General features: G+C 51.2%; 2 protein-coding genes across 4 annotated transcripts; both read right to left on the bottom strand.

Moving 5' to 3' along the window:
• Nucleotides 1-4,609: 4,609 nt before the first annotated feature.
• On the bottom strand, nucleotides 4,610-9,525 carry LOC136318901 (uncharacterized). 3 transcript variants are annotated; one of them, XM_066251989.1, is made up of 6 exons: nucleotides 9,243-9,525; nucleotides 7,542-7,631; nucleotides 7,252-7,358; nucleotides 6,933-7,031; nucleotides 5,017-5,083; nucleotides 4,610-4,877 (listed from the first exon to the last, which is right to left on the bottom strand). In XM_066251989.1, exons 1-6 carry the CDS (start codon nucleotides 9,246-9,248, stop codon nucleotides 4,728-4,730), a joined length of 519 nt encoding a protein of 172 aa, XP_066108086.1. In that variant the 5' UTR covers nucleotides 9,249-9,525; the 3' UTR covers nucleotides 4,610-4,727. The 3 variants fall into 3 exon arrangements, with proteins under 3 accessions (XP_066108086.1, XP_066108085.1, XP_066108087.1); XM_066251988.1 differs by having other exon boundaries at nucleotides 7,542-7,766; XM_066251990.1 differs by lacking the exon at nucleotides 7,542-7,631.
• A 5,082-nt stretch (nucleotides 9,526-14,607) lies between these two features.
• Nucleotides 14,608-21,765, bottom strand: LOC136318900 (sororin-like). Its single transcript, XM_066251987.1, has 6 exons — nucleotides 21,641-21,765; nucleotides 20,958-21,049; nucleotides 20,815-20,880; nucleotides 20,701-20,736; nucleotides 16,608-17,036; nucleotides 14,608-16,421 (listed from the first exon to the last, which is right to left on the bottom strand). Exons 1-6 carry the CDS (start codon nucleotides 21,684-21,686, stop codon nucleotides 16,341-16,343), a joined length of 750 nt encoding a protein of 249 aa, XP_066108084.1. The 5' UTR covers nucleotides 21,687-21,765; the 3' UTR covers nucleotides 14,608-16,340.
• Between the last annotated feature and the right edge of the window lie 57 nt (nucleotides 21,766-21,822).

Consider the following 21,822-nt stretch of genomic DNA (forward strand, 5'->3'; position numbering starts at 1 on the left):
CAGGAGTCGGGAACCTTTTTGGCTGAGAGAGCCATGAACGCCATATATTTTAAAAAGTAATTCTGTGAGAGCCATACAATGACCCGTGTACTACGCATTATCCAATAAAAATTTGGTGTTGTCCCGGAGGACAGCTGTGATTGGCTCCAGCCACCTGCAACCATGAACATGAGCAGTAGGAAATGAATGGACTGTAATACATGAGAATGTTTTATATTTTTAACATTTTTTTAATTAAAGATTTGTCTGCGAGCCAGATGCAGCCATCAAAAGAGCCACATCTGGCCTAACCAGGCGGTGGTGCAGTGGATAGAGCGTCAGACTGGGATGTGGAGAACCCAGGTTCGAGACCCCGAGGTTGCCAGCTTGAGCACGGGGTCATCTGGTTTGAGCAAGGCTCACCAGCTTGGACCCAACGTCGCTGGCTCGAGTAAGGCGTTACTCGGTCTGCTGTAGCCCCACGATCAGGGCACATATGAGAAAGCAATCAATGAACAACTAAGGTGTCACAACGAAAAACTAATGATTGATGCTTCTCATCTCTCTTCGTTCCTGTCTGTCTGTCCCTATCTATCCCTTTCTCGGACTCTCTCTCTCTGTCTTTGAAAAAAAAAAGAAAGAAAAAGAGCCACATCTGGCTCGCGAGCCATAGGTTCCCGACCCCTGCCCTATCTGAATAAGCCCCGACTAGATTGTGGAGCCAGCTCTGGGTGGGGGTCTGCATTACCCGGGCGCCCTCATGAGATGGGGATGTGGGGTCCCACAGGCCTCCAGAGCAGGATGTTTCTGAAGGATGATGCCACAGGCTGGAGGGTGATGGTTCCAGGCTGTAGGACTGGGTCTTCCTCAGGTGGGAACGGCAGGACCTTTAGGCTGGGCAGGAATGGGAAGCCTGCTGGGAGCACACTCATCCCAGCCTGCTTGCACTGGGCCTCTGGGAGGTGGGGGTAGACCACTGGAAGTCAGCTGCTAACCGCTGGCTCTCCTGGAGCTAACAATTCGCCCAGCCAGCACTAAATCACAGTCCTCCCCAGAGCCTCTGATGGGGAAGTGGCCGGGCAATGTCCCTCTCCAGAAGACGCTCTCACGCCTTTCCTGTCCCCCTCCTCTTCCACCGAGCCGTGTTACTTTTGTCTTTCCTTCTCCCAAGCTCCAAGGGCCCAACTTTTGCCTCTGTAACTTGTCTCCTGACCCTACACTCCCCAGCTCGCTCACTTCTTCTACCTCTGTAACTTTCTAAATAAACTTTCTCTTATAATTTGAGAAAAAAAGAAAAAAAAAAAGAAGTAAGTGTGGTTACTCGGTCAAGGTCACACAAGCTGGCACATGGTGGAGCTGACTTAGAATGCAGGGAGTGGCCGCATTTCCAGTAGTCTTATCCGCGAGCTACACACCTCTCAATCACTGAAAGAAAGAGACCTTCCATTCTGTGTCTCATGAGAAGTGGGAGCACGGGCACACAGGAGGGGGCTTGTCAACCTAACCCCAGTGTCTTGATGACAAAGAGGCCCAGAAGATCTGGGCCTAGACTGTGACTGGCACGGTAGCCTGCTGTGATGAGCCGTTCTGGGAGGAAGTGTGTGTGTGTGTGTGTGTGTGTGTGTGTGTGTGTGTGAATTAAAAGGCTGGTACCGCCCTGGGGCCCGAGCAGCTTTGATTATTTGGGGCCCCCTCTGAAAGGGCCTTGCAGCCGGGTTGCCATGTGCGGGGACTAGGTGTCAGCAGGGGCGGCTGTCAGGGACTGAGCTCAGGACCAAGCAGTGCCGGGCCTGGAGCCACAGGGCCGTCCACAGGGCATTTAGGGCATCCGTCAGCAGTCTCTGTGGTTCGGAGATAACTGGGGAGTGGAAGGGGTCTCTTAGCAGACCCCTCTTCCTGCAGCTGAGCAGTAGCGATACAGCCACAAGTGGTTGCTTTCCTAGGCTGAGATGTCAGAGGTTTTTAGAGGAAGACAGTTCAAATGGGAACATCCTGGGGAGGATTTTCTTGCTAGAAGTCCTTAAATGGTTAAATTTATTTAACCATTAGGCTGTTGGTTCAACTCTCCTCCCTCAATCTCAGTATTGGATGATTCCCTCTGGGAAAATGGCAAGAGGGCTTTTGAGACAGCTGGGTCACTGGTGGGCTGGAATGCTGGTCAAGAACTGGTCAGGCCTGACCAGGCGGTAGCACAATGGAAAGAGTGTCGGACTGGGATGCAGAGGACCCAGGTTCGAGACCCCGAGGTCACCAGCTTGAACGTGGGCTCATCTGGTTTGAGCAAAAGCCCACCAGCTTGGACCCAAGGTCGCTGGCTCCAACAAGGGGCTACTCGGTCTGCTGAAGGCCCGCGGTCAAGGCTCATATGAGAAAGCAATCAATGAACAACTAAGGTGTTGCAACGTGCAATGAAAAACTAATGACTGATGCTTCTTATCTCTCTCCGTTCCTGTCTGTCTGTCCCTGTCTATCCCTCTCTCTGACTCACTCTCTGTCTCTGTAAAAAAAAAAAAAAAAAAAAAAAGAACTGGTCAGGAAGGGGATGGTGAGGATGCCTGGGACACCTAAAGCCATCCGGGCAAGGAGGGTGAAGTCTTGGGCAAGGTGAGCTGCTAAGTAGAGCTCAGCTTTGGCTCAGCCTGAACTGTGACCAAATCAAACCTTCACTAATCAAGTCTGTTGTTGGTTACTGGCCGGGCATGATCCCATGAGGTCTGATTTAAGTCAGACTAGGTCTGAGAAGGGGCCACAATCCTAAATTTCCATTTTCTTGGTTAGTGTCCCCCTGTAGTGGGTATAAAGCAAAAAAAAAAAAAAAAATTTACAGTCCTTCCATGACATACTAGAGGATTTTGTCCCAGGAAATAATGTCACCCTTAGGATTATGGAGCTTTAGAAAAAAATCACCCGTCCTGGCTGGCCAACTCAGTGGATAGAGCATTAGCCTGGTATATAGACGTCCTGGGTTCAATTCCCAGTCAGGGCACACAGGAGAAGTGACCCTCTGCTTCTATTCCCCTTCCTCTCCCCCTTCTCTCTCTCTTCCCCTCCTGCAGCCAGTGGCTTGATTGGTTCTAACATTGGCCCCAGGCGCTGAGGATGACTCAGTTGGTTTGAGTGTCAGCCTCAGGTGCTGAGGATAGGTAGGTTGATTCAAGCATCGACCCCAGATGAGGGTTGCTGGGTGGATCCCAGTAGGGGTACATGCAGGAGTTTGTCTCACTATCTCCCTTCCTCTCACTTAAAAAAAAAAAAATCACCCTATAGGTTATTGACCAATTTTGTATCTAATTTGGCAATTATTTCAGGATTTCTTGTAATCTCATTTAAACTGGCTTTGTCATCTTACTAGTTGTTATCTCTCTCATTGAGGACTTTAAAAACAAAGACAAAAAAACTGAAGCACAGTCCTTGTCTAGTTGTATGGGAATTATTTCTAAGTTTTTTTGGGGGGTGGGTTTTTTGTTGTTGGCTTTTTTTTTTTTTTTTTGTATTTTTCTGAAGTGAGAAGCAGACAGGCAGAGAGACAGACTCCCTCATGCGCCCAACCTGGATCCACCTGGCATGCCCACCAGCGGGCAATGCTCTGCCCATCTGGGTGTTGCTCCATTGCAACTGGAGCCATTCTAGTGCCTGAGGCGGAGGCCATGGAGCCATCCTCAGTGACCAGGCCAACTTTGCTCCAATGGAACCTTGGCTGCAGGAGGGGAAGAAAGAGATAGATAGGAGAGGGGGAGGGGTGAAGAAGCAGATAGGCACTTCTTCTGTGTGCCCTGGCCGAGAATCCAATCTGGTACTTCCACATGCTGGGCCGATGCTCTACCACTGAACCAACCGGCCAGGGCTTATTCCTAAATTTTTTAATATTCCACCTATTCTCTCTCTCTCTCTCCCTACATCAAGAATCATGGAACACCTAGTAAGGCTCCCTGGGACTAGACATTCTGAGGTCAGCAAAGCTGGTGGGCACAATCCCTGAGGGTTATGGGTGGCCACGGCACAGTGACCACAGCTAGGAGCTCGTGCAGCGAGTCCTGAGGAGGGTAATAGGGAGGTGCTGTGGCCCAGGACAAGGAGAGCCCCATAAATGAAAGGAACAGGGTCTCAAGGGAGACCCCAGAAGGCCCTGGCTGGAGAGTAGGGGTGGGTGGGAGTAGAGATTCAATTCCAGGTGCCTCTGGGGACTAAAGGGTGTGGGCTCTTGGGGAGCTCTCACTACTCCTCCCCCATGCGACTTGATTTATTTACAAAAGGGAAGAGACTTATTCAATGGGGCACAAGTGGGAAATGGTTCTTCTTGCCCCTCCCCGGTGTATCTGCCCTTTGGATTTAGACCTGGTGCCTTCATCCTCCCTGAGACAGGTGTGTGTGTGTGTGTGTGTGTGTGCGCGCGCGCGCGCGCGCAGCCCCCCTTCCAATCCTGTCCCAGTGCTTATCTCAGGGACATTGACCTTGAGGCTGACAACTAACCAGACCTGGAAACTCCTCTCGGTTGGAGGAAGCTCAGAACCTGCGGACCCAGGAGGTAGGGGGATGGCAGAGGGCAGTCAGGGACTAAGCTCAGTCTAGAGCTGCTGGCCTCCTGTTCCACCCAATTTCCAGGGCCCACAGACACGCTGGGAGCCTCTGCTCAGCTGTGGGGAAGTTTATTGTCAGGACAGGACGGGACCTGTTGGAGTGGCTTCCTGAGCTGTCCAGCCTCTGGCCTCAGGCTTGGCCGAGGCTGACAGGGACCTTGGTTTCTGTGGTCACAGAGAGCATCGGGTCACAGGGTGGCCTCGCTCGTCAGTCGCCATGGAGCTGCCTGTCCGCCTGGAACAGCCCTGTTTCCCAGACGGCCTGGGCTCCTCCTGGACAGCCTTCACTTCCTCTCTCAGGTTCTCATACAACGAGCTGGGCTAGAACGAAGGGTGGCAGGGGCCAGAGGTGGGAAGCCGGCCTGGACAGGACTGCCTGAGGCCCCCCAGCCTGGGAACTGAACTGGGGGGCAGGGAGGAGGCCTGGCCAAGGAAGGGGGTCCTGGACGGAGGGTCTCACCAGGTTTTGCAGCTTCTCCACCAGGACCAGGTTGTCTGCTTGAATAGCGCTCAGCGACTCCTGAAGCCTAGGGTTGAAAAGGAGACCCCTATTCAGTCCCCAGGGTCTTGTCCTAAGCAGCCCCAGCCCTGACCCATGCCTCCTGCATGGGCTGTGACCTGGCACAGCCACCTGAGACCAGGGTTTCCCCCAGAGCCCAGGCTTGTTGAGGGGGACCAAAGTTTTGCCTTTTGGGATGTTGATTTTGAAGCTGATTATTAAGAAACAATAGACTCAAAAACATTGACACTCCCTTACCTCCCTAAAAAATCAGATAGGAAAAATTGCTTAAAGGAGGGGAACTATCACCTTGGATTAGCATCATAATATCAACTAGATGTGGCAGGCAGGGGGAAATCTAGCCAAGTCCTTTAGGCTCCCTCTGTGCCCCATGTTTCTGGTGGCCAGGCAGAACTTGGTTACTAAATGTTTGCTCTTCCTCGTCCACCTGCGAGTTGCCTGCACTCCCTTTGAAGCCCCAGACCCCTGGCTCCCTCTCCTTGCTCCAGAAGGCGGAGACCTGACTGCCCAGTGGGTCTTTGGCTCTCATACCTCAGGGCGCCCCGCGTGTACATCTGTGATAAATTCTGGATGCTTTGCCTGTTAATCTGTCTCAAGTTAATTTGATTATTAGCCCAACTAGAAGAACTTATAAGGTGGGAGGAAAGTTACTTTTGCACCCCCACATTGTCCTGGCAGGTGGGGGGGGAGGGGATTGTTCTCCCCATGTGACTGGTCCCAGACAGAGACAAAATATTCACTTCCTTAGCAGGAGAAGGCAGGCCGCTCATCATACAGGCTGGGATAAAAAGCCCCTAAGGTCCACACTGGAAGTGGGCAGCATAGGGCTAGCCACCCTCCCCCCAATACACACACACACACATTGGGTTGCAGTGGGGCTGCGGCGAGATTCTGCATGATTCCTGGGTGGAAACGGCCTGTCTGAGCACACTGGTTCAGCCGTGGATGAGTGGAAGTACTGACTACTCAGAACCGTGGCTGAAGTGCTGACTACTCAGAACCGTGGCCATGGGAGCCCGCATGAGGCCCCAGGGAAATCACACCTCACCCAAATCCACCCCGAGCCCTCCGTCTCCAGGGGGACATCTGACCCAGGCATTACCACAGACAGGCAAACAGCCAGGGGACTGCCGACCTCAGCTCCCGAGTCTGACAGGCAGAGCACAAACCAGACCCCCTCCAGTTCTTTGTTTTGTTTTGTTTTTACAGAGACAGAGTTAGAGAGAGAGATAGGGACAGACAGACAGGAACAGAGAGAGATGAGATGCATCAATTCATCAGTTTTTCGTTGTGACACCTTAGTTGTTCATTGATTGCTTTCTCATATGTGCCTTGACTGTGGGCCTTCAGCAGACCGAGTAACCCCTTGCTCAAGCCAGCGACCTTGGGTCCAAGCTGATGAGCTTTGCTCAAACCAGATGAGCCCGCACTCAAGCCAGCAACCTCGGGGTCTCAAACCTGGGTCCTCCGCATCCCAGTCCAATGCTCTACCCACTGCGCCACCACCTGGTCAGGCTCTTGAACAAGTAAAGTTGGGTATCCCTGACAGGCAGCCTTACAGACTACTCACTAATGAGCACACAGCCAACTGATGGGGAAAAGCTAGGCGCCCTACCCCAACCCCCGCATTTGTGGGGAAGGTCCCAAGGACATAGGAGCAGGACATTGACACATGGGAGGGAAGAAACCCGCCAGCTAGCAAGGAGTTCATCCAGAGCAGAGCAGGGAGAAAGCAGGGGAAGGAGGGAAGGAAGAGGGGCTGGCGAAGGGGGAAACCTGCAGCCGGCAGGCCCAGGCCCCGAGCCCCCTGGGGGAATGCTGTCATCCTCCCTGGCCCCACAGGCGACCTGGCTCACCTCCTACAAGCATTCTGCAAGTGGCTGACTTCCTCCGAGGTTTGCCGGGCACCCCAGTCTTCCCTGTCCAGGAACCGGTTCTCCTGGGTCTCCAAGTCCCTAGGGTGGGTGTGCAGAGAGGGCAGAGCTGGAGGATCAATAGGCTGGGAGAGAATGGGGTCTCAGAGTAGGGAGGGGGAGCCCCCGGCCCAGGCTCCTTCAGTCCTATCCGGACTTCCCCTCTGCCCACCCCAGGCTGAGTCCTGTTAATATGGGGGGTGGGAGTGGGGAGAGAGGCACCATCGGCCTCCCTTGCCCTCATGCACTCACACAGCCTTACTCTTCAGGGTTTGGGGGCTCGGAGGGCTCCTCCACTCTCAGGAGTGTGAATAGGAAGTTGACCGTGGGCTCTGCTTTCAGGTCCACCTTTGGCTCTGAAGAAGGTGGCTTTGGTAGAGAGGGTGGCATGGTAACCAAAGTGGTATGAGGCTGGCAGCCCATGAGCCTGTGTCCTGCCACACCCAGGAGCGATGCTGGGAGTTCAGCCCTCCACCCCGGCAGGGAGGGAAGAATGTCTCTAGCCCTTCTGCCACCCTTGCCCGTCACCTCTGTGCCCAGCTCCCCAGAGACCTGAGAGTCTTCCAGCTTCTGCTCTTCAATAGGCTGCACCACGGGCTTCCCAGTGGGCTTAGAATAAGCTGTCTGCCTGCCCTGGGGAGACTGAGGGAGACAGAAGCCCAGCTGGTGAGCCACGTCCATTACCCACCAGCCTCCCCTTGCCAGCATCATCTGCTTTTCCTGGGATGGCCTCCAGCCTGGAGAGTCTCTACCAGCTCCATCAGGCCAACCAGATCCCTGCAAATGCAAGGGGTGGGGGACGGGATGCCACTATTTAGAGGAGCCCTAGAGAAGCTTATAAAAAGTGGAGAGTTGTCTTGGCTGGTTAGCTCAATTGTTTAGAGCATCTTCCCAAAACACCAAGGTTGGGGGTTCAATCCCTGGTCAGGGCACATGCGGGAAGTGACCAATGAATGCACAACTAAGTGTAAAAACAAACAAATGCCTCTCCACGCCCCCCACCCTGCCTCTCTCTGTCTCTCTAAAAGCAATCAATAAAAAAAAAAAAGTGGGAAATTCCTCCCATTTTTGGTACAGAAATAATCTATCAGTTGGACATTGAGAAGCAAATAGTGTAGCATTTAAGGTCCTCCATTATGGATGCCATTGGTTCTAACCCACATAATATTCCACCACCCTTGAACAAGCTTCAGCTTAGACCAGCCAGGGAGTGAGAGGCTCACTCCCTGACCCCGTCCCAAACCTTCCCCAGTGCTATGCTCTTGGCCATGATGTCCACCCCTCTCCCATTCCCATCCCCTTCTGCCATCTGAACTCAGCCCACGTCTTTCTCTGCTGAGCAAACTCGCCTCCCCGGACCCCCTTGGCCGGGTCTACAGTGGAGTCAGAGCTGGGCTGAGCCCGGGGATGCTTCCGGGGGGGTATGAGATGTCCCATCAAGCAGGCTTGGAAGAGCAGCTTCTCCCCCAGTCACAAAAATGGAATTGACACCATTTTTCACACTCGGATTTTTCAGAATCTTATGCATCTTTTTGCAAGATGATGGAGGACAGTTCAATTAAAGGACAAATAGTGGTCTTAAATGTATCCTTCACACTGAGCTCCGCCCAGGCTCTGACAGGCTGTGGGTTGTGGCGGGGATTCTACAGATTTTCTCTCTGCATTATATTGAACCTTTCCAAATATCACCATTCCTGTCCACATGACGTGACCGGAACCTCCATGGTCTGCAGTGCCCACAGAGCGGACTGTAACTCTGGCGACTCATCAAGCTCTAGGTGCTACCAATTCCAGGAAGCAGTGAGCTCTGTCACCAGGTTTGATCTGTCCCAGAGGGGTGCTAGCAGCATATAACAAGACGCACAAACCCTGGCTACTGAGCTCAGTCTTACAGTGTTGTGAAACATCAAGGTAGCAGGTTTGATCCCTGGTCAGGGCACACATGGGAAGCAACCAATGAATGCACAACTAACTGGAGCCACAAATGAATGCTTCTATCTCTATCTCTCCCTTTCCCCATTCCTCTCTCTAAAACCAACCAATTAAAAAAAGAAATAAAAGGAAGAAAGAAAGAAAAGAAAAAATAAGATCCACAAAACTAGCCGGAACCCTGCCTTGGTAACTTTGCTTTGGAAACTAGTTTAAAGAAACAGTTCCAAAAAAACCCAAAAATAATCCATACAGAGGCCCACAGTAGCTGAAACTGGACTAAGGAGCCAAAATATAAGAAAAGGTCAATAAATGATGACTCACAAACATGGTAGAAGACAGTTCTCTCTGCAGCTAGTGATCCCCAGTAAACACTGGTTGACTGACCAGTCTGCAGGACAGACCTCAGGCCAGGTCCTGAGAACACACGGAGAGATGATTGTGATCTAGTTCTGGCCTGGAGAAGCTTCAGGGGACACCAGAGGAGCCAGGGTCACACCTGACCGCAATGCAGGGAGATGTGCCGTAAACAGCCTGAACAGAAAGCGCTGGGCACGTGCTCAGCTTAGGAGCTCCCGGCAGACCGGCAGACCGCAGGGAGGGCAAACCAGAAGAAAGAACTGTCTGAGCAGGACACTGAAGGTGTGGGCACTCCCGCTGGGAAACCGGGTGAGCTGGTTAAATTTACTTGCAAGATAAACAATGTCTTTTTTTAGTGTGAGCATGCCCCATGCAGCCGGCTCACTGGTAGAAGCTGAGATACTGGGCAGCCAGAACTCAGCCACCGCACAGACAACAGGCAGTCAGCAGAGGGTGTTTTTTTAATTTACTGTGACAAAATACATAACACCTGCCATTTGAACCATCTTTAAGTGTACAGTTCAGTGGCATTCACATTGCCATGCAACCATCAACTGCCTTCCATCTCTAGAACTTTTTCGTCTCCCCAAACTGAAACTCTGTACCCATTGTACATATAATAACTCTTCATTCCCCCTCCTCCGGCCCCTGGCAACCACCGTCATTCTACTTTTTGTCTCTGAGTTTGACAGTTTTCGGGAAAACTCACCGAAAACTCACCTAAGTGAAATCACACAGTCTTTGTTCCTTGGTGTCTAGCTCATTGCACTGGACATCATGCTTTCAAGGTCCATCCATGTTGTAGCATGTGTCAGCATTTCGTCCCTTTTGAAGGCTAACACTTCCTCGTATCTCTATACTGCATTTAATTTATCCATTCACCCATGAATGGATAGTATGTTGTTTCCACCTTTTGACTGTGAACAATGCTATGAACATGGATGTACAGGTATTTCTTCAAAATCTTGCTTTCAATTCTTTTGGGTATTAGACCCAGAAGTCAAACTGTATTAAAGGGCTTTATGCAGGGGAAACACAACACCGCATTGTTTCTTAGGGACCTCCTTCTGGCTGCTGTGTAAATAGTACAGCGAGGAGAGCCACTAGGAGGCCAGGGCACTGGCTTTCTTTTCTTTCTTCTTCAAATTATAAGAGAAAGTTTACTTAGAAAGTTTCAGAGGTAGGAGCGAGCCCGGCTGGACTGTGTAGGGTCAGGAAACAAGTTGCAGAAGCAAAAGGACTCTTGGAGCTTAGGAGATGGAAAGGCAAAGAGAACGCACCTGAGGGGCCAGGGAGGGGAGGCCCTGGCGGTTTCCCAGAGGAAGAGCCAGGCAGTGATTTAAACCCGAGTGTCACCACAGGCACACTGGTGTGCTGTCAGAGTTTTTAAAACATGCAATATATGACTTGTAGTCAGGGCACTAGCCTCTTTCCCCTTAGTCACATAAAAAAATGACAAGAGCAACACAATAGCCATCTGGTGTGAATGAATCAAAATTATATGTAAGTTTTTTTTGTTTTTTTTTTTCCTTCAGAGAGAGGGATAGACAGGGACAGACAGACAGGAACGGAGAGATGAGAAGCATCATTAGTTTCTCGTTGCGCATTGCGACACCTTAGTTGTTCATTGATTGCTTTCTCATATGTGCCTTGACCGTGGGCCTTCAGCAGACTGAGCAACCCCTTGCTCGAGCCAGCGACTTTGGGTCCAACTGGTGAGCTTCTGCTCAAACCAGATGAGCACGTCCTCAAGCTGGGACCTCGGGGGTCTCGAACCTGGGTCCTTCCGCATCCCAGTCTGGCACTCTATCCACTGCGCCACCGCCTGGTCAGGCTATATGTAAGTTTTTTGCCAGGTCGGCAAAAAGTAACTTTTTGGTGTGCCACAGAAATTATTAGTTTATGCTTACCATGAAATAAAAAATGTTGAAATTGCTAAGATGGGGCAATTGTCCAGTAGCCATGGGGGTGGAGAGATGGAGGTTGGTGCTGACAGGATGAGGTGAGGGAGAGGGTGGCGCTGCCCACGACCCCCAGGGTCCTGGCTTGTGTGACCGGGTCAGCTCGAGGTGATGCTCATGGTGTCGGGAGCACAGGAAGAGGTGAGCTGATCAGTGAGCTGAGTTCAAGGTGACTTGAGATATTAGTTCTAAAAGGTAGTTCTAGACTCTGGTTTGATGTCCAGGAGAGAGGTAGGGGTGGGAAAGACGGGCAATTTTTTTTTTTTTTTTTAACAGAGACAGAAAGTCAGAGAGAGGGATAGACAGGGGCAGACAGACAGGAAGAGAGAGAGATGAGAAGCATCAATCATCAGTTTTTCTTTTTTTTTAATTTAAATTTTATTTTATTTTTTTACAGAGACAGAGTCAGAGTGAGGGATAGACAGGGACAGACAGACAAGAACAGAGAGATGAGAAGCATCAATTATTAGTTTTTTGTTGCACATTGCGACACCTTAGTTGTTCATTGATTGCTATCTCATATGTGCCTTGACCCATGGGCCTTCAGCAGACCGAGTAATCCCTTGCTTGAGCCAGCGACCTTGGGTCTAAGCTGGTGAATTTTTCCTCAAACCAGATGAGCCTACGCTCAAGCTGGTGAGCTCGAGGTCTCGAACCTGGGGGTCTTCCGCATCCCAGTCTGACACTCTATCCACTGCGCTGCCGCCTGGTCAGGCAATCATCAGTTTTTCGTTGTGACACCTTAGTTCAGGAGTCCCCAAACTACGGCCCGCAGGCCACATGCGGCCCCCACCGCACTTCTGGAAGAGGCACCTCTTTCTTTTTTTTTTTTTTTTTTCCATTTTTCTGAAGCTGGAAACAGGGAGAGACAGTCAGACTCCCGCATGCGCCCGACCGGGATCCACCCGGCACACCCACCAGGGGCAACGCTCTGCCCACCAGGAGGCGATGCTCTGCCCCTCCTGGGCGTCGCCATGTTGCGACCAGAGCCACTCTAGCGCCTGAGGTAGAGGCCACAGAGCCATCCCCAGCGGCCGGGCCATCTTTGCTCCAATGGAGCCTTGGCTGCGGGAGGGGAAGAGAGAGACAGAGAGGAAAGCGCGGCGGAGGGGTGGAGAAGCAAATGGGCGCTTCTCCTGTGTGCCCTGGCCGGGAATCGAACCCGGGTCCTCCGCACGCTAGGCCGACGCTCTACCGCTGAGCCAACCAGCCAGGGCAGAGGCACCTCTTTCATTGGTGGTCACTGAAAGGAGCACAGGATGCATCCTGTGCTCCTAGAGTATTGTATGTGGCAGCGCCGCAAAGCTCGGCCTCGCTCAGGTACAGTACTACTTCTGGTGACGTGAGACGCATGGGTGACGGCCCGGGAAGCACATCATATGATGCACATCCGGTCTGCGGTTGCAGCGCCCCACATCACTGGAAGCAGTGTGAAATAACAGCAGAAGTAGGAAGAAAGGCAAAGCACTATAACCATTACTACACAGTACAATGGCCCCATACTCCCCCAAATGTACAACATAATGGCCCCTATAACCTCCCTATGCCCAAAAGTCTCCCCCCACATTACTACACACCATGTTTCCCCTATTATAAGACCCTGTCTTATATTAATTTTACCCCCAAAAGATGGGGGCTTTCTTATTTTTAGGAGGTGTCTTATAATAGGAGAAACATCTGAAATCTCCAACCAGATTTAGACTAACTGATGCACACTTGCATCACTTGTTACGGCTAGCAGTGACAAATATGGAACCGGACATTGACCATCTCATTAGCCAAAAGCAGGCCCATAGTTCCCATTGAAATACTGGTCAGTTTGTTGATTTAAATTTACTTGTTCTTTATTTTAAATATTGTATTTGTTCCCGTTTTGTTTTTTTACTTTAAAATAAGATATGTGCAGTGTGCATAGGGATTTGTTCATAGTTTTTTTTATAGTTCGGCCCTCCAACGGTCTGAGGAACAGTGAACTGGCCCCTTGTGTAAAAAGTTTGGGGACCCCTGCCTTAGTTGTTCATTGACTGCTTTCTCATATGTGCCTTGACTGTGGGCCTTCAGCAGACCGAGTAACCCCTTGCTCAAGCCAGCGACCTTGGGTCCAAGCTGGTGAGCTTTGCTCAAACCAGATGAGCCCGCGCTCAAGCTGGTGAACTCGGGGTCTCGAACCTGGGTCCTCCACATTCCAGTCCAACGCTCTATCCACTGCGCCACCGCCTGGTCAGGCAAGACGGGCAAATCTTGAGCGACAAGGCGGCCTGGAGAGTTTGAGATCATCCAGGGAGAGAAAGCAGACTGGAAAGAGGGTGCAGGACTGAGTGTAGGTGTCCTGACATTTCAGGGGAGGCAAAGAAAGAGGCCAGCAGCGTCATGGCCCTAAGAAGGGTGTTTCTGGCCCAGGTTGCTTCCTGAGTCTAGATCTCTGAGGACTAGGGGGTCACTGGTTTCTTCTGGCTGAGCAGTAAATGAAGTGAAAGCACCTGGACTAAAGGGGACAGACGCAGAGATTTTCCAAACATTCTTTCAAAGACCTTAACCTTGAAAGGAGCAATGGCAGTACCTAAAAACAGAGGCTGGTCAAGCCTTTTTGGGGGTTAGGGTGGTTGTTTTTAATAAAATGAACACAAGCCTGTTTAGGACTTGTAGGAGAAAGAGGCACCACCAGGTCCAGAGAGAAGAAAATTGGATCAAAAGCCAAAGTGGAAAGCCTGGCCTTGGAGAGGGGCCTGCTTCCCTCTGGGCGAGGGGAGGAGCAGAAGTAGGAAGCTTTGTGGAGGCTGTGGGGAAGTTAAAGGCCTTACTTTGTTTGGTCTAGGAGGCAAGAACAGGTTTAAAGAGGAAGAGACCTGTAGGGAGACCGGTTTGTGCCACCCACATCGAGTTGCATGGGTATCTGCATCTTTGACTAACTCCCCAGGGGCTTCTGCACCCACTACTGCAGAGCACCCGGGCTGGGCCAGTGTGAGGAGCCCAACAGGGACAGGGAAACAGGGGCTCCACTCAGGATGGGACGGGAGGAGGTCTGTTCCCAGGCAGAGCATGAAGCAACTAGCAGCCTCACCCCAGACCCGACTTCCTTCCTCCTAGGACAGCAGGGGGTGGTGCTTCCCGAGGAACAGGTGTGAGCCACTCAACAGAAAGAGACATGGGGGGGGGGGGGAAGACACTGATCTACCACAGGGTACTGAGGCCCCTATAAAAAGGACAACCCCATGATACAGCCCAAAGAAGGCTTAGCTTCCTGGGCCTCACACCCTCAGCTCTGCCTTTGATCCAATGAAAGAAACACAACCTCCAAACAGACAGAAACTCTTCAATCAGGTTTATTTTCAAAAAATAATAAACCCCAATTTTCCCTTAAACTCCACATTCTTAGTTTTTTCAGGAACACCGAGAGGCTTGCAGTCGTGACATCAACTCAACATCATCTGGCTACTCCTGATTCTGCAGGACTAAGACATTGCACAGGAGTCCTGCCCCATCAGCCGGGGGGGACAAGAAAATTCTTGACAGAATTCTTGACATGTGGTCCAGCTCAAGGGCATTTGGTCAACCCTGACAAAAGGGCTTGCTTGCAGAGCACAAAGCGATAAACAGGTAGGCTGGGACTCCTGAGCCTTGTAGGGTCTAATTAGCGCCCACCAGGCCTGAGCTGTTTCACGTAACCTGACCAAGCGCTCATCTTCTCTGACACTCCCCTACTTCCATAGATCCGTATACATATGTGCAAAGGTTCAATGACCTGGGGAACGGTGGAAGTTGTGGTTGGGCAGCCTTTGAAAGCACACCTTTTACCAGCATTGAGAAAAGAAAAATGAGGGACAGAGTTCCCTGAAGACAATGACATGATCCTACTGCGCCCCCCACCCCCAGCTAAACTCCTAGCACCTGCATTAGGCAGTGCCCTTAAGTGAGAGAACACTAAGGCAGCTAAAGGTTAAAATTGCTGTCAACATGCCTGACCTGTGGTGGTGCAGTGGATAGAGCATCGACCTGGAACACTGAGGCCTCTGGTTCGGAAGCCTGGGTTTGCCTGGTCAAGGCACAACATGGGAGTTGTTGTTCCTGCTCCCCCCCACCCCTTCTTTCTCTCTCTCACTCTCCTCTCTAAAAATGAATATAAAAAAAGAGAAAAAAACCTGCTGTCAACTCCTGCCTGTTACTCTGGGGCGTAAGACGTTTCCTAGAAGGTGAACTTTACAAGCGTAGCGTACAATGCTAGTGGGGCTAGGGCTGTGCAACCCGGAAGTTTGGGTTTCAGAGCTGAGCAGACTGTGCACTTCAGTGTGTAAGAATCAGGTGTGCGTGACAAGGGATGCCTCCTGCTGTGGGCCCCTTGCAGCCCTATACAGGTGTCCAGTCCAGATGCCCTGAGCCTCAGGGTCCGTGGAGGCTGCAGCCTGAAACACCTGGAGCCACACCCACAAATGAACGCTTTACCCCATCCATCTGGCATTTAATCAAACATCCCAACAGCAAAACACAGAACTATAAAACACAGATTCTAAGGAGTAAATGCCTATGATCTGAGACCAACTGAGGCTTCCCACCCTCCTGTCAAAACCTGACTATACCAGCTGAGCATCCAGCTACTTCCTCATAGAACTGCCCCCACTCCACGAATTCTCCCCTGGATGGACTCAGCCTTTTTACACAGAACCGAGCCACAAACCTAAGGCAGCTCAAGAGAAAGCCTGAGGCTGCTAGGCCGTCAGTGCGTTTCTGCCGGGGCTGGCACCGAGCAGCCACTGCCAACGACAGCAGGGATGCTCTCACACACAAACCCCAGCCCTGTAACCTTCTCTGGCTGGGCCAGCAACTCCTCCTCCCTGGTCTGTGGCCCAACTGGAAACTGGCCAGGACGCTGCAGGAGGTAGGGTCACTGAGTCGGGGCAGGACACCCAGGAGGCGAGCCCCACCTCTTAGAGCTGGAATAGCTGCTGCCCCGCCTAAACACTCAGAGGACAGACCCCATGTACAGCAATGGCACGTGCAGAGGTAACAGGGCCAAGGAAGGGGACCCAAGTGTCTTTTCCACAGGAAGACAGGGCTATGTACAAGGGGAAGAGGAGAGTCTGGCTAGGTGCACCCCAGTTTCATCTCATTCAACCAGGAGATCAAATTGCTCAGCAGCTTCAAACTCAGCATTCATGGCCGCAGCCCACTCATCCAGCTCGGATTTCTAGGGGAAGAGAAATGGAGGACAGGTGAGTGGAGAGGGGGGTATGTGGGCTGGAGCATGCCTACCCATACCCTGAAGGCACTCTTTTCCCCCAAACAGCCAGAGCTGAACCCCAGCCCAGCATGTGTCCTGCTTGTCTCCCAGTATCTGTATGACAGCAGAGGAAGGCCCCTGCTTCTCACTCACCAAGATCTCTGGCACCTTCCTCTTCTTTCTTTTCTCTTTCACTGGTGGGGAGATTCCAGGGAGAGTCATGTCTGGGGCCCAGGGATTCAAAGGGACCCTGGGGGCCGCGGTTAACTTTGAACACACCACAGGTGAGACTCCGGCAAGGTCTTCTGTCCCCAGCAGCTCCTCAAAGCCAAAGGAGGGGCGGCCCGGGGTGGAGGTAGAGGCACAGCGAAGGGTATCCAGCCGGCTGTAGGATCGCCTGACTTTCTTGGACATTTCCAAATCTCTTGTGTCCAGGTCTTCCTTGGAGCTTGACTCAACATTTGGGTCATATTGCACAGGAGTGGTGGTGGGTGTGACAGGGACACTGCATGTTTTGAAGAGGTCCTCCCTAGTAGGCTCCTTGATGAGAGGGCTGTTTTCTTTCTCCAAAACAAAAGCAAGCTGTACCAGGAGAGAAGAGAGAATGCCTTCCTGTTATTAGCTATCTTCCTTCCTTCCAGAAGGACCTGAGACTTAGGGTAGAAGGAAAGAGCCCCAGGACAAACATTTTTTTTTTAAGGACAAACTTTTTTTTTTTTTTTAATTTTTTTTTCTTTTCTGAAGCTGGAAACGGGGAGAGACAGTCAGACAGACTCCCGCATGCGCCCAACCGGAATCCACCCGGCACGCCCACCAGGGGTGACGCTCTGCCGACCAGAGCCACTCTAGCGCCTGGGGCAGAGGCCAAGCAGCCATCCCCAGCGCCCGGGGCCATCTTTGCTCCAATGGAGCCTTGGCTGCGGGAGGGGAAGAGAGAGACAGAGAGGAAGGAGGGGGTGGGGGGTGGAGAAGCAAATGGGCGCTTCTCCTATGTGCCCTGGCCGGGAATCGAACCTGGGTCCCCCGCACGCCAGGCCGACGCTCTACCGCTGAGCCAACCGGCCAGGGCCTAGGACAAACATTTTTAAAAGGAAAAGAAGAGACAGGTCAGACAAAAAAATCAGACCCTGAAACAGACAAGAGAAAGGGAAGAAAAGGACTGGCCATTGCTTCTGAAGAGTCTGCTTTTGTGACTTGTCACCAGCAGGTGCTGCCAGCTCTGTCTCCAAAATGACTGGACTCTAGCTACCTCTGATGCAAGCCCATTACCCGTCATCTAGACTAGTCCAATAACCTTCTAACTGCTCTTCCAGCTTTCATCTGTGCCCTCTGTGGTCAGTTTGTCACAATTGACAATGATTTTCCTAAAATGTCCATCAGGTCAATGAGTACTTATGGTCACCTGCCCGCTGCAGGCACTGTTCTAAGCACTGGGATCACAGCATAAAAAAACAAAACAAAGAAAACCCGGCCCTGGCTGGTTGGCTCAGTGGTAGAGCGTCGGCCTGGCGTGCAGGAGTCTCGGGTTCGATTCCCGGCCAGAGCACACAGGAGAGGCGCCCATCTGCTTCTCCACCCCTCCCCCTCTCTTTCCTCTCTGTCTCTCTCTTCCCCTCCCGCAGCCAAGGCTCCACTGGAGCAAAGATGGCTCGGGCGCTGAGGATGGCTCTGTGGCCTCTGCCTCAGGCGCTAGAATGGCTCTGATTATGGCAGAGCAACGCCCCAAGATGGGCAGAGCATCGTCCCCTGGTGGGCATGCCGGGTGGATCCCAGTTGGGCGCATGTGGGAGTCTTTCTGACTGTCTCCCCGTTTCCAGCTTCGGAAAAATACAAAAAAAAAAAAAAAAAAGAAAAAGAAAAAGAAAAAGAAAAGAAAACCCTTCTCTACGTGGAACTTTCATTTTAAAACTAAAATCTTTTTCTGCCCCGGTCAATAGCTCAGTTTGTTAGAGCATCATCCTGAAGCACAGAGATTGCAGGTTCCATCCTCGGTCAGGGCACATACAGGAACAGATTGTTTCTGTCTGTCTGTCTCTCTCCCTTCCTTTCTCTCTAAAAAAAATGCAGTCATCCAACTCCTCGCAGCCTTTTCTGTTTAATGTCTCATAAATCTATTCCTCACCCAATTAGGATGAATGGCTACCATGGGGGAGGTGGAAGTCCCTGCCCTCAAGGCACTTTGGGAGAGAAAGACAACAAACATGCACACAAATACTCTATTAATAAGACCTGAGGAGAACTACATTAAGAAAATGACAGTAAAGGTAGGTAGGGATGGTCAGGGAAGGCTGGGAGGAGGGATCCATGGAGCTCAGTCCTGTGTGATGAGATACTCATGTCGTGAGCCAAGGGAAGCATTACTTTGCAGTATGTTATTTCAGGCCCTCCACCATTTCACTTCAGGATTCCTGTCAAGTCTTCCTACCTGGTCTTGGAATTCCCGGCAGCTTTTCCCAGCTCATTCTCTACCCAGCTCCAAAAGGGAGCTTTGTAAAACACCCAAGTGACCCGGGCCAGGTGGCTCAATGGGTAGAGTGTCAGCCCAGCTCATCAAGGTTGCAGGTTCGATCCCCAGTTAGGGCACATATGAGATGCAACCAACTGAGTGCACAACTAAATGGAGTTAACAAATTACTGCTTCTCTCTCTCTCGCAAATCAATGGAAAAAAATGAAAAACAAACAAAAACCCCAAGTTTAAATCAGTCACTGCCTTGCTTAAAACTCTCCAAAAAGCCTGACCTGTGGTGGCGCAGTGGATAAAGCGTCAATCTGGATAAAGCGGCAACGCTGAGGTTGCCGGCTCAAAACCCTAGGCTTGCCTGGTCAAGGCACATATGGGAGTTGATGCTTCCAGTTTCTCCCTCTCTTCTCTCTCTCCCCTCTCTATAATGAATAAATAAAATCTTTAAAAAACAAAAAAAAACTCTCCAAAAGCTGCCAAGAGAGCCAAGGACAAGAAACCGAGGCTCCTGGGCATGGCCTTCATGCCTTAATGAAATTTGTTCTGGCTTAGCATGCTCCCTGCCCTGACAAAGTCTGCTGCAGACACACCAAACAAGCTGATGCTCCCTAAATCTTATGATTTCTTCATGTGTGTGGAACAAGTCTCTGCAAATACAACTTCCTTTGCCTGTTATCCTCTTACTAATCTGTAAAGACTAAAGATTTAATTGCTCCTCAGCTTTCTAAGGTCAAATGAAGACTGTAGATTCAGTTAAAACTTCTCTTCAGGCCTGACCTGTGGTGGCGCAGTGGATAAAGCGTCAACCTGGAAACGTTGAGGTTGCCGGTTCAAAACCCTGGGCTTGCCTGGTCAAGGCACCTATGGGAGTTGATGCTTCCTGCTCCTCCCCCCTTCTCTCTCTCCTCTCTATAATGAATAAATAAAATCTTTAAAAAAACAAAACAAAAAAAAAACTTCTCTTCTGTGAAACGATCCTGAGCCATCTGGTCAGGGTTAGGTGCTTCGTAGCATCTAGTTCTTTCCATACTGCAGTCGTCATACAGTGTTATCATGTGTTCATTTGACTTTCTTCCCACTTAACTGTAAGTCCCATGAGCTCCTCAGAAGTTAGCATTTCTCATCCATTATATCTTCAGGCACAGATTTTAATGAAACATCCTGGCTTCTGCTAAGACCATAAAAACATTCATCTTACAACAACCATAAATAAAAACAAGGACAAGATGGAGTAAAAAGAAAAAAAAAAATAGGTGGGAATCAGTTAAACTTTTTAAAGAAAATGGTAGAGAATACCAGGGCATCAAGAGCTAGTAAATCTACAAGCAAGTAATGCAGGCATATGTTGAAAGACAAACTTTGTTTTTTTTCTTAGGTGAGAAGCCGGGGAGGCAGATAGAATCCCACATGTGCCAAACTGGGATCCACAGGCAAGGCCATGCTCTGCCCATCTGGGGCCTTTTCTCTGTTGCTCAGTGCCTGAGGCGAGGCCATGGAGCAAACCTCAGCGCCTGGGGCCAACTTGCTCCAAATGAGCCATGGCTGAGGGTGGGGAAGAAAGAGAGAGAGAGATGGTTGCTTCTCCTTGTGCCCTGGCCCAGAATCAAACCTGGGACATCCACACACCGGGTGATGCTCTACCACTGAGCCAACCGGCCAGGGCCAACAAACTTTCAAAATATTGCAGAACAGCTCCCTGAGCAGAGGTGAGTAGACATTATGCCTCATCCCAGCTCTACAGTGTTCTGGATTCCCCTCACCAAAGTAGATGAAAATGAACTCACCCTAGGGCTCCTTCGAGGCGAGTGGACAGATGGGATCTGTGGATACAACACAAATTGATCACACAACAGCCCCCAATTTTGCTACCCGCACACAACCCCTCCCTCAGCCTTCACCTTTACAGTATGGGCCACTATCTTCTTCAAGACGATGGGCTTTCGGATTGGAGGCGCATGGGATGCCTGGAGAATAGGGGTAAGCATGAGTTCCATATTAGTCCAGGGGCCTTCCGGGCAGTCACTGAGGAACCCTAGCTCACCTTCGGCCAGATTTCAGGGAGGGTGTTGGGGAGATCAGAGCCTGATTTCCGTTGGGATCTCCGCAGAGCCTGAGTAGATGGGGTCATGGGCCCTGGAAAAAAAAAAGTTAGGTCTGACCAGGAGGTAGAGCAGTGGATAGAGCGTTGGACTGAGATGTGGAAGGACCCAGGTTTGAGACCCCGAGGTCGCCAGCCTGAGCACGGGCTCATCTGGCTTGAGCAAAAAGCTCACCAGCTTGGACCCAAGGTCGCTGGCTTGAGCAAGGGATTACTCAGTCTGCTGAAGGCTCGCGGTCAAGGCACAAATGAGAAAGCAATCAATGAACAACTAAGGTGTTGCAACAAAAAACTGATGATTGATGCTTCTCATCTCTCTCCGTTCCTGTCTGTCTGTCCCTGTCTATCCCTCTATCTGACTCTCTCTCTGTCCCCGTAAAAAAAAAAAAAAAAAAAAAAAAAAAGAAAAAGTTAGGAGGTGGGGGAGGACTCTAGAGCTCAGGGTCTGGAGAACAGGTTCTGGAGAGAGCGGCAGAAGGTTGCCAAATAGGCCCGTTGGGGGCGCCTTCCTGAGTCGGGGTGAGCCGTGGGCAGACCCTTTTAAGGAAGCAGGAGCAGAGCCTTCCTCACGGGACTGCATCCCTCAAACGGCTGGGCCCCATCTCTCCCGCGCGCCTTCCGCTCACCGGAGCGCTGGGGGGCCCCACTGGACCGCGTTCGCCTCTCGGACATATCTAGTCTTGTTCTTGACCCTCGCCGCGCCACTGCCGTGGGTGCTTGTGGGCTTTTCCGATGCAGAAATGTTCGAATTACCCGCCCTGACTGTGCGGAAGCGGAAGTGACGTAAGGCAGGAGGGTGTATGGTCGC

The sequence above is a fragment of the Saccopteryx bilineata genome, chromosome 1 (genome assembly GCF_036850765.1).
Source record: "Saccopteryx bilineata isolate mSacBil1 chromosome 1, mSacBil1_pri_phased_curated, whole genome shotgun sequence".
NCBI lineage: Eukaryota > Metazoa > Chordata > Mammalia > Chiroptera > Emballonuridae > Saccopteryx > Saccopteryx bilineata.

Excerpts from the sequence above, each read along its gene's own strand:
- LOC136318901 (XM_066251988.1), bottom strand. Across the intron at positions 7,359-7,541 it reads AGAAGCTGGAAGACTCTCAG|CCACCTTCTTCAGAGCCAAA; the intron begins GTCTCTGGGGAG and ends TCTCTACCAAAG. Across the intron at positions 4,878-5,016 it reads TGGAGAAGCTGCAAAACCTG|CCCAGCTCGTTGTATGAGAA; the intron begins GTGAGACCCTCC and ends CCTTCGTTCTAG.
- LOC136318900 (XM_066251987.1), bottom strand. The coding sequence starts at position 21,686 with ATGTCCGAGAGGCGAACGCGGTCCAGTGGGGCCCCCCAGCGCTCCG. Across the intron at positions 20,881-20,957 it reads TCCCTGAAATCTGGCCGAAG|GCATCCCATGCGCCTCCAAT; the intron begins GTGAGCTAGGGT and ends CCTATTCTCCAG. Across the intron at positions 16,422-16,607 it reads GGAAGGTGCCAGAGATCTTG|AAATCCGAGCTGGATGAGTG; the intron begins GTGAGTGAGAAG and ends CTCTTCCCCTAG.